The sequence below is a fragment of the Bombina bombina genome, chromosome 1, assembly GCF_027579735.1.
Source record: "Bombina bombina isolate aBomBom1 chromosome 1, aBomBom1.pri, whole genome shotgun sequence".
NCBI lineage: Eukaryota > Metazoa > Chordata > Amphibia > Anura > Bombinatoridae > Bombina > Bombina bombina.
In genome coordinates, this window is record NC_069499.1 from 543,685,440 (window position 1) to 543,700,908 (window position 15,469).

The 15,469-nt window shown below is 38.2% G+C and overlaps 1 protein-coding gene across 3 annotated transcripts in view; it reads left to right on the forward strand.

Moving 5' to 3' along the window:
• LOC128645588 (alpha-aspartyl dipeptidase) overlaps positions 1-15,204 on the forward strand; it is a 128,183-nt gene extending 112,979 nt beyond the window's left edge. For 2 of the 3 annotated variants that reach the window (XM_053698672.1, XM_053698674.1), the window contains exons 7-9: positions 992-1,051; positions 12,322-12,404; positions 14,768-15,204. In XM_053698672.1, coding sequence (XP_053554647.1) covers positions 992-1,051; positions 12,322-12,404; positions 14,768-14,831 — 207 coding nt within the window. In that variant the 3' untranslated portion in view covers positions 14,832-15,204. The remainder of the gene's footprint in view (positions 1-991; positions 1,052-12,321; positions 12,405-14,767) is intronic. The other variant, XM_053698673.1, reaches the window with a different exon arrangement.
• The last annotated feature ends 265 nt before the right edge of the window (positions 15,205-15,469 follow it).

Below are 15,469 nucleotides of genomic sequence, written 5' to 3' on the forward strand. Positions count from 1 at the left end.
GTGTTTAGACTGGGGGTACATGTTAGAGTGTTAGGTGCAGACGTAGGAAGTGTTTCCCCATAGCAAACAATGGGGCTGCGTTAGGAGCTGAACGCGGCTTTTTTGCAGGTGTTAGGTTTTTTTTCAGCTCAAACAGCCCCATTGTTTCCTATGGGGGAATCGTGCACGAGCACGTTTTTGAGGCTGGCCGCGTCCGTAAGCAACTCTGGTATCGAGAGTTGCAGTTGCGTTAAATATGCTCTACGCTCCTTTTTTGGAGCCTAACGCAGCCATTCTGTGGACTCTCAATACCAGAGTTATTTTAAAGGTGCGGCCAGAAAAAAGCCAGCGTTAGCTACGCGGGTCCTTACCGACAAAACTCTAAATCTAGCCGTAAGTATTATTTGTTGAAAGCTAAACTTAGGTAGGCTCATATGCTAATTTCTAATCCCTTGAAGGCCCCCTCTTATCTCAGTGCATTTTGACAGTTTTCTTTTTACAGCTAGAAAGCATGTGTGCCATATAGATGCTGGCAGACAAACATTGCAGCAATTCAACCCGATCGAGTATGATCGCGTTGATTGACACCCCCCCTGCTGGCGGCCAATTGGCCGCAAATCTGCAGAAGAGCTGATGGTGCAATGCTGAATACGGAGAGCGTATTGCTCGCCGCATTCAGCGAGGTCTGTTGGATCAGGTCCGACAGACTTTGTTAAATAGGCCCCAATGTATTCACAGAGGTAAAAAGTATATTAATATAACAGTGTTGATTATGCCAAACGGAAGAATGGATAATAAATGGATTATCTATATTTTTAAACAATAAACATTCTGAAGTAGACTGTCCCTTTAATCTTATGTTTTGTTGTGTTTTTTAAAGTGTTTTCCTTAGAATGATGTGCCTTCTATCTAGTGCATACCACTGTAGAAAATGTAAAACATCTGTTAGTGAATATTTGTAGGCTGCAAAATGTTCACTAAGTAATGCTTTTTATCACTTGTATCTTTAAAGGAGACCCGAGAACAGAGACTCTCTCAATACCATGAAGAACCAGACACTCCTCCTGTCCTTGTATGTATCAAATGCTAAGAAATTGTATTGGCACAATGGCAAAAGATCAATTCATAAAAACCTTCAGGAGATATAATATAAGTCACAGAATATAATATAAATTAGAGGGGTACTTCTGACACAAGAGAACGTTTTAGCCTTGGTAGTGTAATTTATCACTTCTGATGCACTTTTCATAGACATGATTGGTTTCAGGGTCTTCTATGTTGTAATGTAAAATGAGGTTCCTAGTGACTTAATAGGTTCACTAATTTTTAGCATGTCTTAATCATTTATTTTTATGTGACCATTAGAAAGAGTAAAATATACATTTAAAGGTTGCAATGCTTTGTTCATGACTAACAAGTGCAGTTTAGTAACAATGAATTCAAACATAAGCTGAGCAGGTATTTTGTCCCTACTTTCACAATTTGCCTGTATTTAGATTTTTTTTTTCTTCTCCACCATCACGCACTTAAAGGGATATAAAACACATGCTATTTTTTTTTTTTAAATACTTTATTTATTCCCAGCACTGGTCATAATAACAAACAATGTAAACAGTAGGATCTTACAGAATACAATACAGAATTGTCACTACAACAGCTCTGGATTTTACTATACACTCCAATGGCTTAATTCCTCTAAACTCCTTCAACCCTCTCCGTTCCCTAAAATACCATTGGTATTCGCCCTAAGCCTATATGCAACCCTTGTTAGAGTTGACCTTGTGGCCCCTCACATGTTGTCTGCCAGTCTATCCCATTCCCTTGCTTCAGAACAATTAGAGAGTAAGAGACATTACATCACGTTGTGGTTTTGTTGTCCGCTCTTCAAAAGTCTTGTTAATAGATTAATAGATTTTCTTCTTTATATACCAAACATTGTTTCTGCCATAAAGGTGAGTCTTTTTCCAGTTCTTTTAATATCATATTTGACAAGTTCACTTTCATCTCTCCTCTGCCCTATCTTTCTTAAGGGTCTACACTTCTCGTACCCACCCCGAGGCGCTCCCCCCAGGCTCACCACTCTCTGTCTCATCTCATTCCGTTTCGTTGTTTGTTTTTGTATTAATGAAAGATATTCCACTTTCCCCTCAGTTGGGCTTCCAGGACAAACTCTGAGTCTTTGAATGGGTATATAATCTGTCTCTGGTGTGGGAGATCTAGGCTGCAAATCAGGGGCTCCCACTTGCTTAGAAAGTGTTTAGTCCGTAGTGTTAAATCTCCCTGTGTGTCTATTTGTTCGTATACCATCTGTTGTTGCAGTATTAGTTTGAGATGTGTTAGATTTGGTGGATTGGGTGTCATCCATTGTTTGAGAATGAGTTTTCTGGCTAGTAGTATTACATTGTGGATAAATTTAGTGTGATTCAGTATGTCTGTCTGTGAGTGCAATAGGATCAAAACACATGCTATTTTAAACAACTTTCTTATTTACTTCTTTTATCAAATTTTCTTCATTGTCTTGGTATCTCAAGGACATAAGCTTAGGAGCGTGCACGTGTCTGGAGCATTATATTGCAGCAGTTTTGCAAGAGCACTAGATGGCAGCACTATTTCCTGCCATGTAGTGCTCGAGACACCAACCTAGATATCTCTTCAACAAAGAATATAATGGGAACAAAGCAAATTTGATAGAAGTAAATTGGAAACTTTTTAAACATTGTATGCTCTGTCTGAATCACAAAATATTTTTGGGTTTCATATCCCCAACATAAATCATACATGATTGAACATAGGCAAACAATTTTGCAGTTGTTTTTTTTTGTACACAAAACATGGAAATCATGTACGGCCTCTTTAACAAATATTACTGATCTGTGAGTGTGCACAGCTTCTGTCACAGGCTGTGAGAATACCTGAGCTCCAAGATGGCAGCCCCCAGTACAAAGAGGCGGAGCTTCAGTATCTGGCACCCTTAAAGTGTCAGTAAACCTTAAAAATAATGTTATATAATTCTGCACATAGTGCAGAATTATATAACATTATCGGCTAGATTTAGAGTTTTGTCGGTAACGACCCGCGTAGCTAATGCTGGCTTTTTTCTGGCCGCACCTTTAAAATAACTCTGGTATTGAGAGTCCACAGAATGGCTGCGTTAGGCTCCAAAAAAGGAGCGTAGAGCATATTTAACGCCACTGCAACTCTCAATACCAGAGTTGCTTACGGAAGCGGCCAGCTTCAAAAACGTGCTTGTGCACGATTCCCCCATAGGAAACAATGGGTCTGTTTGAGCTGAAAAAAAACCTAACACCTGCCAAAAAGCCGCGTTCAGCTCCTAACGCAGCCCCATTGTTTGCTATGGGGAAACACTTCCTACGTCTGCACCTAACACTCTAACATGTACCCCGAGTCTAAACACCCCTAACCTTACACTTATTAACCCTATTCTGCCGCCCCTGCTATCGCTGACCCCTGCATATTATTATTAACCCCTAATCTGCCGCTCCGTAAACCGCCGCTACTTACATTATACCTATGTACCCCTAATCTGCTGCCCTAACATCGCCGACCCCTATATTATATTTATGAACCCCTAATCTGCCGCCCACAACGTCGCCTCCACCTGCCTACACTTATTAACCCCTAATCTGCCGACCGGACCGCACCGCTATTATAATAAAGTTATTAACCCCTAATCCGCCTCACTAACCCTATAATAAATAGTATTAACCCCTAATCTGCCCTCCCTAACATCGCCGACACCTAACTTCAAACATTAACCCATAATCTGCCGACTGGAGCTCACCGCTATTCTAATAAATGTATTAACCCCTAAAGCTAAGTCTAACCCTAACACTAACACCCTCCTAAATTAAATATAATTTAAATCTAACGAAATTAATTAACTCTTATTAAATAAATTATTCCTATTTAAAGCTAAATACTTACCTGTAAAATAAATCCTAATATAGCTACAATATAAATTATAATATAGCTATTTTAGGATTAATATTTATTTTACAGGTAACTTTGTATTTATTTTAACCAGGTACAATAGCTATTAAATAGTTAAGAACTATTTAATAGCTAAAATAGTTAAAATAATTACAAAATTACCTGTAAAATAAATCCTAACCTAAGTTACAATTAAACCTAACACTACACTATCAATAAATTAATTAAATACGATATCTACAAATAAATACAATGAAATAAACTAACTAAAGTACAAAAAATAAAAAAGAACTGTTACAAAAAATAAAAAAATATTTACAAACATAAAAAAATGCCCTACCCTATTCTAAATTACAAAAGTTCAAAGCTCTTTTACCTTACCAGCCCTGAACAGGGCCCTTTGCGGGGCATGCCCCAAAGAATTCAGCTCTTTTGCCTGTAAAAAAAAACATACAATACCCCCCCCAACATTACAACCCACCACCCACATACCCCTAATCTAACCCAAACCCCCCTTAAATAAACCTAACACTAAGCCCCTGAAGATCTTCCTACCTTGTCTTCACCTCACCGGGTATCACCGATGCGTCCTGGCTCCAAAATCTTCATCTAAGCCCAAGCGGGGGCTAGACATCCATCATCCGACGGCTGAAGAAGTCCAGAAGAGGCTCCAAAGTCTTCATCCTATCCGGGAAGAAGAGTAGATCCGGACCGGCAACCATCTTCTTCCAAGCGGCATCTTCTATCTTCATCCGATGAGGACCGGCTCCACCTGGAAGACCTCCACCGCGGACCCATCTTCTTCTGACGACGACTTCCCGACAAATGACGGTTCCTTTAAGGGACGTCATCCAAGATGGCGTCCCTCGAATTCCGATTGGCTGATAGGATTCTATTCTATCAGCCAATCGGAATTAAGGTAGGAAAATTCTGATTGGCTGATGGAATCAGCCAATCAGAATCAAGTTCAATCCGATTGGCTGATCCGATCAGCCAATCAGATTGAGCTTGCATTCTATTGGCTGTTCCGATCAGCCAATAGAATGCGAGCTCAATCTGATTGGCTGATCGGATCGGCCAATCGGATTGAACTTGATTCTGATTGGCTGATTCCATCAGCCAATCAGAATTTTCCTACCTTAATTCCGATTGGCTGATAGAATCCTATCAGCCAATCGGAATTCGAGGGACGCCATCTTGGATGACGTCCCTTAAAGGAGCCTTCATTCGTCGGTAGTCCGTCGGGCCAGCAGGATGTTCCGCGTCGGAGGTCTGCAAGATGGATCCGGAAAAAAAAAGATTGAAGATGCCGTTGATAGAAGACTTCGGCCGGATCATGGACCTCTTCAGCTCCCGCTTGGATGATGACTTCAGCCGGATCATGGACCTCTTCAGCTCCCGCTTGGATGATGACTTCAGCCGGATCATGGACATCTTCAGCCCCCTGCTTGGGCTTGGATCAGGACATCGGAGGAGCTCTTCTGGATCGATCGGTGAACCAAAAAGAGCTGAATTCTTTGGGGCATACCCCGCAAAGGGCCCTGTTCAGGGCTGGTAAGGTAAAAGAGCTTTGAACTTTAGTAATTTAGAATAGGGTAGGGCATTTTTTTATTTTGGGGGTCTTTGTTATTTTATTAGGGGGCTTAGAGTAGGTGTAATTAGTTTAAAATTGTTGTAATATTTTTCTGATGTTTGTAAATATTTTTTTATTTTTTGTAACTTAGTTCTTTTTTATTTTTTGTACTTTAGTTAGTTTATTTCATTGTATTTATTTGTAGATATTGTATTTAATTAATTTATTGATAGTGTAGTGTTAGGTTTAATTGTAACTTAGGTTAGGATTTATTTTACAGGTAATTTTGTAATTATTTTAACTATTTTAGCTATTGTACCTGGTTAAAATAAATACAAAGTTACCTGTAAAATTAATATAAATCCTAAAATAGCTATAATATAAATATAATTTATATTGTAGCTATATTAGGATTTATTTTACAGGTAAGTATTTAGCTTTAAATAGGAATAATTTATTTAATAAGAGTTAATTAATTTCGTTAGATTTAAATTATATTTAATTTAGGGGGGTGTTAGTGTTAGGGTTAGACTTAGCTTTAGGGGTTAATAAATTTATTAGAATAGCGGTGAGCTCCAGTCGGCAGATTAGGGGTTAATGTTTGAAGTTAGGTGTCGGCGATGTTAGGGAGGGCAGATTAGGGGTTAATACTATTTATTATAGGGTTAGTGAGGCGGATTAGGGATTAATAACTTTATTATAATAGCGGTGCAGTCCGCTCGGCAGATTAGGGTTTAATAAGTGTAGGCAGGTGGAGGCGACGTTGTGGGGGGCAGATTAGGGGTTAATAAATATAATATAGGGGTCGGCAGTGTTAGGGGCAGCAGATTAGCGGTACATAAGGATAACGTAAGTAGCGCCGCTTTGCGGTCGGCAGATTAGGGGTTAATAAGTGTAGGCAGGTGGAGGCGACGTTGTGGGGGGCAGGTTAGGGGTTAATAAATATAATGCAGGGGTCGGCGGTGTTAGGGCCAGCAGATTAGGGGTACATAAGGATAACGTAGGTGGCGGTCGGCAGATTAGGGGTTAAAAATTTTTTATCGAGTGTCGGCGATGTGGGGGGGCTCGGTTTAGGGGTACATAGGTAGTTTATGGGTGTTAGTGTACTTTAGAGTACAGTAGTTAAGAGCTTTATGAACCGGCGTTAGCCCAGAAAGCTCTTAACTCCTGACTTTTTTCTGCGGCTGGAGTTTTGTCGTTAGATTTCTAACGCTCACTTCAGACACGACTCTAAATACCGGAGTTAGGAAGATCCCATTGAAAAGATAGGATACGCAATTGACGTAAGGGGATCTGCGGTATGGAAAAGTCATGTCTGAAAAGTGAGCGTTAGACCCTTTCCTGACTGACTCCAAATACCGGCGGTAGCCTAAAACCAGCGTTAGGAGCCTCTAACGCTGGTTTTCACAGCTACCGCCAAACTCCAAATCTAGGCCTATATTAGCCAAACCTTATAAAACCTAATGTACCCTTTTAATTTACAGACCCACTCTCTGTACTCTGCTGAGCGGGTCTGTTATATTCACACAGCGCATCGGGCCAGCTGTATAGTCACAGCCCGGCCCGACCGCGCCATAAGACTAAGTGCAGCTCGCTCCTGCTCTGTCTGACAGCAGGAGCGAGCTGCACTTAGTCTTATGGCGCGGTCGGGCCGGGCTGTGACTATACAGCTGGCCCGATGTGCTGTGTGAATATAACAGACCCACTCAGCAGAGTACAGAGAGCGGGTCTGTAAAACAGCTGTTTTTTAAAAAAATTAAAAGGGTACATTAGGTTTTATAAGGTTTGGCTAATATAATGTTATTTAATTCTGCACTATGTGCAGAATTATATAACATTATTTTTAAGGTTTACTGTCCCTTTAAGCTATTATAACAGGAGAATTCCTGTATAGAGCTGCAGGAACAGAATAAAATACAATAACATAGTGAGTAGTTATTATTCTTTTGTAGTTGCGCACAGCAGTTTAATGTCCCTTTAAACATGTATAAGAGCAAGTATGCAATGCATTGCAAAAGAAAGGTTTTAAAATTATTTAACCCTTTTATTTTGTTAACTGATTTTATTAGGTTTTGAAGAGTGTGGTGGGATCCATGTTTATGGTCTCTTTTGCTGTGGCCATTTAGGTAAAAGCATGTGATCCGAGCTAACCAATCAATGTGTAGAATGTTACAGGCTCCCCCATACTTAAACAGCTCTTGCTTTCTCAAAAATGCTGCTTCCACACTGCCTGGAAAAGCCCAAGCAAACATATCTGTAACCTAGGTTTTCAAAAAGGGGGGACAAGCACACTTTTCAGAGGTAATTTAATCCCTTAATAATGGACGACCAGTAAGTAATCTGTCATTAAGACCTTACGGATTTGCACTGTATCTTGTACAGTAGCTGCTTCCTGGGCTGGGTTAGCGCAGGTCTTGATAAATCACTATTTCTGCATGACTCAGCAGTAAGACAGCACAGAAATAGCACTATGGGGTTAACCCCAGGCGAGCAATCGCAGGGACAGGGTGTTTCCCAGTGATCACATGCCTGTCAGTGGGGTGCCTCCATTACATGAGATACACTCTGAGATCAGCGTCTATTTCAGCTGGATGCTTGCATGTGAGGCTATAGAGCAACAGTGCAGTAACAGTCATATATGACTGTTACTTTGTATACAATTACTGTGACAGCAAGTCACAGTGATTGTTTAATTAAAGGGCCACTAAAGTCAAAATGAAAGTTTCACTATTCAGATAAAGCATGCAATTTAAAAAAGCTTTGCACTATACATCTATTATCAAAGTGTGCACAATCTTTTTTATGCATGCTTTTGAAGGCTCCAGCTCCTAATGAGCATGTGCAAAATGCACATTATATATGTATATGCATTCCGTGATTGGCTGATGGCTGTCACATGATACAGGGAGGAAAAATTGGATTAACTTTGCCAGAAATATTCCACTGCTTTTTTCAGATTCAAAGTAAGTGCATTGTATTTTTATTGTGTATGTAACAGTTTTTCAATTCTACTGTATAGTGGTTCTTTAAATGGAGCCTAGATACTGACATGCTGCAAGGCATGCTGGTATTAGACCTAGAAATCCAAAAATGTTATTTCTTAATTTAGACAGAGAATACAATTTTTTAAAAGTTTCCAATTTTCTTCTATTATCAAATGTGATTCATTCTCATGTTATTCTTTGTTGAAGAGATAGCTAGATAGATAGCATGCATATGTCTGGGGCACTACATGACTGTAAATAGTGCTGTCATCTAGTGCTTTTGCTAATGTATAACACTGTTGCAAAACTGCTGCCATATAGGGATAGGCAAGGTGTCTGTGATTGGCCTTTGCTGTGTCTGCCATCCGTTTTGCAGCAGGGAGGGACTCAGGAGGAGAAGGACAGATGAATGTTTGTCCTGACTCCTCCTTGATGCACACGGCACCACGTTTCGCTTGGTTGGGGCCACACTTGCATACGGCAGAAAAGTGACTCTGAGTGAGACAAGAGATAGAAGGTTCAAGAAGCAAGCTGCCACTGCATTGTGTCCCTGGAGCTTTTCTTTATATGCAAAGGTGAAGCATAAAAAAGAAGTGCACAAGCACCGACCTGAGATCTAGAGCTGGATTATAAGGAAGCCATAGTGGTAATTTTAGCTTGTGTTCTGCTTTTGCACATCTCTAGTTTATCTCTGTTCTTCTTCAGTTGAAGACAAGATGAGAAAAGATATATATGAAACACTTTATTAAAATAAAATTCTAAAAAAATAAACTCTATTAAGATAAAAATGTATAAAAAATACATAAAACACTTTATTAAAATTAATTTTACACTTTAATCTACTGTATCTGTTCATCTAATGAATGGAGGAACCCCGCTGCCAGGCATGGGATCACAGGAACACCCTATCCCTGCAACGCTAGGCTGGGGTGATCTACATTACTCACTCCTGAGGCATGCAGAAAAAAGAGCAGGTTTGCTGACACAGGGCTCAGAGTTGTGCTAACAGCCCAGGACATCAGCGCTGAATTGACTACATCACTAGTCTTTAAGGGATAAACGACCAGCGATGATGATTTTATTAACACTTGCAAATAAAGTGTGGTTTTTACTTTATAATGGTGCAGCCTTGGTCACACTTCGACAAGTAGTATTGTATACTTGCCTGTATTCAGTGGACCTTACATGTTGAGTTATATGTGCCTTTAGGCCTGAGGTGAGATGATCTAAGATGATCCTCCAGCATTGCAAGATCCCTAGTGAAATTCTTAAAAGACAGATTTTTCTATACTTCTCCAAGGGGCATTACCTGCATTTCTGTAAATATGAAGGAGAAAACAAGCCCAGTGCAAAATAGCACTGCATGACATGACAGTTCTGCTACATTTATACTTTGTGCTTTGCATTTTATATTACTTTACACTTCATATTGTTTTATTACATTTAAACTAAGCACTTTCTATTTTGTATTTTATTTTGTATACAGCAGTCTATTTAGGATTGTGATTTTACTAATTCTGATTATGCTTTTACAGTTTCTGTGTAACTTTAACAAATTAGGATCATACTTTGTATATTTGTGTATCTTTACAAATTACATTGTACTTTGGATTTCTTCTATTTAAAATAAAACTGAAAGCTTCAGTTTCCCAGAGAGCTGCGTTACTTTCTATGGGCAAGATAAGCAAAGATACCCTAGTTTGGAGAGAAATTTTAGTGCAGACTTCACAGGGGCTGAACTCACTGAATTCAACAAGAAAAATGTGGAACCTGGAAGTCCCAGAGAGATGTCTTCCATAGAAATTAATAACACTCTCAGGGATAAAGAATTACACAGGGGAGAGAAAAGGTAACTGGAGAACACTTGAGGCTGATATAAGGGCCCAGTTTGCATTACAATTACAAATTAAACTGAAATGTTTTCACTACAATTTAAAGGGAGACTCAAGTCAAAATACACTTATGATTCAGAAAGAGCATGCTATTTTAAGACACTTTCCAATTTGCTTCCATTATCAAATTTTGCACAGTCTTTTAATATTCACACTTTCTGGCGAACAAGATCCTACTGAGCATGTGCATAAGCTCACAGGGTATACGTATACTTGTCTGTGATTGGCTGTCTGTCACATAATACAGTGGGCCGGATAATGGGAGAAAAATTGAATTGTCAGAAAACAAATCTACTGCTTATTTGGTGTTTTTGCATTGTCTTTTAACTATGTATTACATTTTTGTGAGTTAAACAAGTGTATAGTGAATTTTAAGCAAACTTCACCTGCATACAGCTGGTGAGAAAAATCAGTGACGCCTGCTTGTTTAACATGCTTACATCATTTCACATGATTTGTGAGAGAGCTTCAGACATACCCTGGGAACGCCCCAGTTCAGCAACAGAAACTCCACTATCCCTCCCACTTTCTGAAGCTGTTTTATTTCACAATAGAGAAAATACAAAGTGCAATGTAAGTCGTGAAATATACACAGAACAATACAAAATATGTTCCTTAGTAACACAGAAATTTATAAAACGTAATCAAAATTTGTAAAAGTACTGCTGGATCTAAATCTAAATGTATTAAAATATAAAACCAAAAGTGCTAAGGTTAAATGTAATAATACTGAAAGGACCCAATCTGAAATGTAAAGTAATATAAAATACAAAGCACAAAGTTGAGTCCAACCAAACTCTAATATCATACAGTGCTATATTGCTCTAGGCTTGTCTCTCTTTCAGACAGTGCTGGAGGGTTCTACCCTTTTTCCTTTTAGCATCAAATGAGTTCAGCCCCTGTGAAGTCAGCACTACAATTTCTCTCCAAGCTGGAGAATCTTTTATTATCAGGCCCTATGTATGCTTTTTTCCTGCCTTGCATGCATTTATTGTACCCCATGAATGGCACATTACAAAAATAAAGATAATACAAATAATGATAAATCTATGCAGAGCAGAATCCCCCCCCCCCATGATAAATCTGATTCACAAAAACCAAGGGGCAGTATTTATTTACAAACACACATATACAGGTAGCCCTCAGTTTACGCCGGGGTTAGGTTCCAGAAGGAATGGTTGTAAATCGAAACCGTTGTAAATTGAAACCCAGTTTATAATGTAAGTCAATGGGAAGTGAGGGAGTTAGGTTCCAGGCCCCTCTCAAAATTGTCATAAGTAACACCTAATACATTATTTTTAAAGCTTTGAAATGAAGACTTTAAATGCTAAACGGCAATATAAACCTAATAAAATAATCACACAACACAGACTTCACTTGCATTTTTCTGCAAACAGTTCTTTCTATGCATTCCAATCTGGACTGATTTAAAGACATGAAGATCTTGTTCCTTTGAAATCTGCTCGGTAGCTCAGGTTTGGTTAAACTGATTAATTTTAGCTTGCTTGGCTTTGCTGCAACACAAGCGGACAGCTCCATCTACTGGCTATTTTAATAAATGCACTGCTTCTCAATACTTTTCAATAGCAGTCACATGACTGGGGAAAAAAGGTTGTTATTCTGAAACAGTGTAAATTGAACCGTTGTAAAACGAGGGCCACCTGTATATATATATAAAGTTTTCCTTTGTGGAAATCAAAATTAGGCTAAAAGAAGCTACTTCCATATGGTAACATGGCCATAGAACAAGTGACTGAGCTGTAGTTCATTCCTGGCAGACTGCTTCTCTTTCTGTTTATACATAAATATATATTAATATATAAGAAGGGAACATACGCACACACGCACACACGCACGCACACACATACACACACACACATACGCACACACACACACACAGTATATATATATATATGGTTCATTATAAATGTTTATTTTTTAGGCCCTGCGAGAGGGTTGTTTGCTTCTAGTTGATGGGGAAAAGGCCACTCTTCTAGGAATTACAGGAGCCCGTCTGTTTGTAAGGTAAGGCTTTCTTATCTAACAAAGGAAATAAGCCATAAACTTGAAATCACAAACAAAAATGATGTTCTGTAACATTTTAAAGACTGATTTCTCCTTTTTTTAATCATATTGAAACCGATCATCTGCCCACTACAACAGGGGCAAAGCATACACAACCTGAACTGAATAGACTGTACTTCTTCAAGGTGCAGTTTCGCAAATCAGAGTTTTTCAAACAGAAAATTGAACTTGAAAGTCATCTTAAAAATTAAACAAAATAGTTTTGATCCACTTTTAGCAATAACAAAAATTACTTTTACATTTTAAATGTATAAATATTTTCCTTTTGACAGGGCAATGTGACTTCTATGTATAGATAATTGGGAGATTATTTTAAATTGAGTGAGGAGCTCCCAATTTTGCGTCCTAGCTTGGCCCCTTCCCAGACATGCCTCCGGCACAGTCTTTTTATGTGGTAAATAGAATAAAGGAATCTCCTTAAAGTACAAGACCACTCTATAAAATACCTGGAAGTTTATCTTTTACCAGATTCTGATACTACGTTGGCTTACATGACCCTTCTTAAAGTTCCCCAAATTGAGCTTAACACCTGAAACCACAAAGAAATATGCTAAAAGGGTGAGATACATGCAGTAAAGATAGCTGTCCTTCCCCATGCCCTGTACCTTTTCCAGACCCTCTCACTGATCTCTAATATATATAATATATTCATAATCTCCTGAATATTAATCATTTTACTTTGTAGAAGCCAATGACTTAGTGGTGCAAAGTGTAGATTAGCTACCTACGGTATATGAAAAAGAATTGTGCAAGCAATGGGCACAACTAGACCACTCTTTCACTGACTATACATAATTAGGTAATATGTGTTTCTTACCAGGGCACTCAAACACTAAACAACTTCTTTGTATCAGATAGACCTTTTGTGGTAGATTTATCAAATGTCGGGCAGCGGATCATGTCCGCCCAACATTGATAAGGCATTGATAAATGCAGACAGCATACACTGTCGGCATTTAGCATTGCACAAGCATTTCTGGTGAAATGCCTGTGCAATGCCGCCCCCTGCACATTCGCTAGCAGGGGGTCTCAATCATTCCGATCGTATCTGATCGGGATGATTGCTGTCCGCCACCTCAGAGGTGGCAGATGGGTTAAGGAGCAGCGGTCTTATGACCGCTGCTTCTTAACTTAAGTTTCAGGCGGACCTGATACTTCGGGGGTAGATTGCAGCATCCGCTGCTTGATAAATCTACCCCTTAGGTTCAGGGACAGGGTGTTAAAATAATTGGATAATATCTTAACATTTCCTTCACCCCTTACTCCAGTGCATATGCTATTTTTTAAGTGCTCATTTCCTCAGGCAAATTAAAATATAGAACACAACTTAGAGAAACTAGGAACTATATTAGGATGAATTATCAAGTTTATATTTGTTTTTTCTTATTGTGCCCTCCTTTGTGTTGTGCTGCGTGTGCATAGATAAAATGAAATTGAAGTCTACCTACTGAGATTTCCAAGCTAACCAAGCTTTGTAAACCTTTATTATGGCTTTTTAAAGGGACACTGAACCCACAAATTTTATTTTGTGATTCAGATAGATAATATTCCTATTATCAAATTTTCTTCATTCTCTTGGTATGTTTATTTGAAAAGCAAGAATGTAAGTTTAGATGCCGGACCATTTTTGGTGCACAACCTGGGTTGTCCTTGCTGATTGGACAGCACCTTTAAACAAGTGCTGTCCATGGTACTGAACCAACAATTTGCTGGCTCCTTAGCTGAGATGCCTTCTTTTCAAATAAAGATAGCAAGAGAACGAAGAAAAATTGATAATAGAAGTAAATTAGAAAGTTGCTTAAAATTACATGCTCTATCTGCATTGTTTAGGGGACTAAGCGAAGATATAGACATTTCTGTAGGAATGATTTTGTTTCTTTTATTCATTATATTTGGTTATTTAACTAAGTTTCATATTATTACATCTAGCCATATTAATAAAAATGCAATATCATCCCCATTTAATGCAGCATCCATCCATTACTGAATATAAGTGCTCTGATTTATAACATATTTCTAATAATGTGTATACAATTTACTAATGCTTTTTTATAAACATAATTGTTTCTATAAAATATTGACATGGTGTTAACATATATCAATGACACTTAAGGTTCATGATCATAATGTATTCATTTTAGTAGCTCATATAGGTGTATATAGTTGCCTAGTACACACAAATTGGCACTCTTTTTTCATAATGTTGCACGTATAATTTTGAGGCCCTCAGGATGTAACAAAATAGGGTGAGTTTTGGTATAAACAAAATTTGCTCAATTTCTATTCCTGTTTTCTTGGAACAGAGGTTCAGCTCCAAAGGAACACGAGCCTGGACAGGACTTCAGCTTCCTTCTGTGCCAGTCCTGAAGGTGTTTCTTGTCAATGTGAAATTTCTCTGAAGCATGAATGCACAGAAAGTAAAACCGGACTCATATACTTCTGTATATATTGTATTAACAATATCTGATCAGTTCTAAAAAAAGGAATAGTTAACAATGTTGCTACAATTACTGTCATGTTACTCCGCTCTTGTCCAAAATTACTAGATAGAAAACAAATTATAAGTTAATATGTACCAACCTTTGTATAAACCTAATTAAAGAAAATCTGCAAATAACTGAATAATAAGCAGCAGATAAATTGCATTTAATCTAACTTCTCATTGTCTCATACAAATGTACAATAGCTTGTAAAATCCTGACATTTAAGTATTTGCTTATTAAAAATTTGCATCTTTAAATTGTGTACTGCATACAACCACAAAAACATTTATTTTTTTATTTTTATTGATATAACACAAAGCTTTACAGGCAGAGCAAATAATATCACATGGAAGTACATGAACATACAAAGAAATATATACTAAAATGCAATATAGTCCAGTCATAAGAAGAAGAAGAAATATCAACCTCAGTTTTTCTATGGAATTTGTTTTATAGCCTACTCCCCTATAACATAAACCTTTGATGAAAGGAAACTCCAACTGGAAAATGGAGGCCAATCTT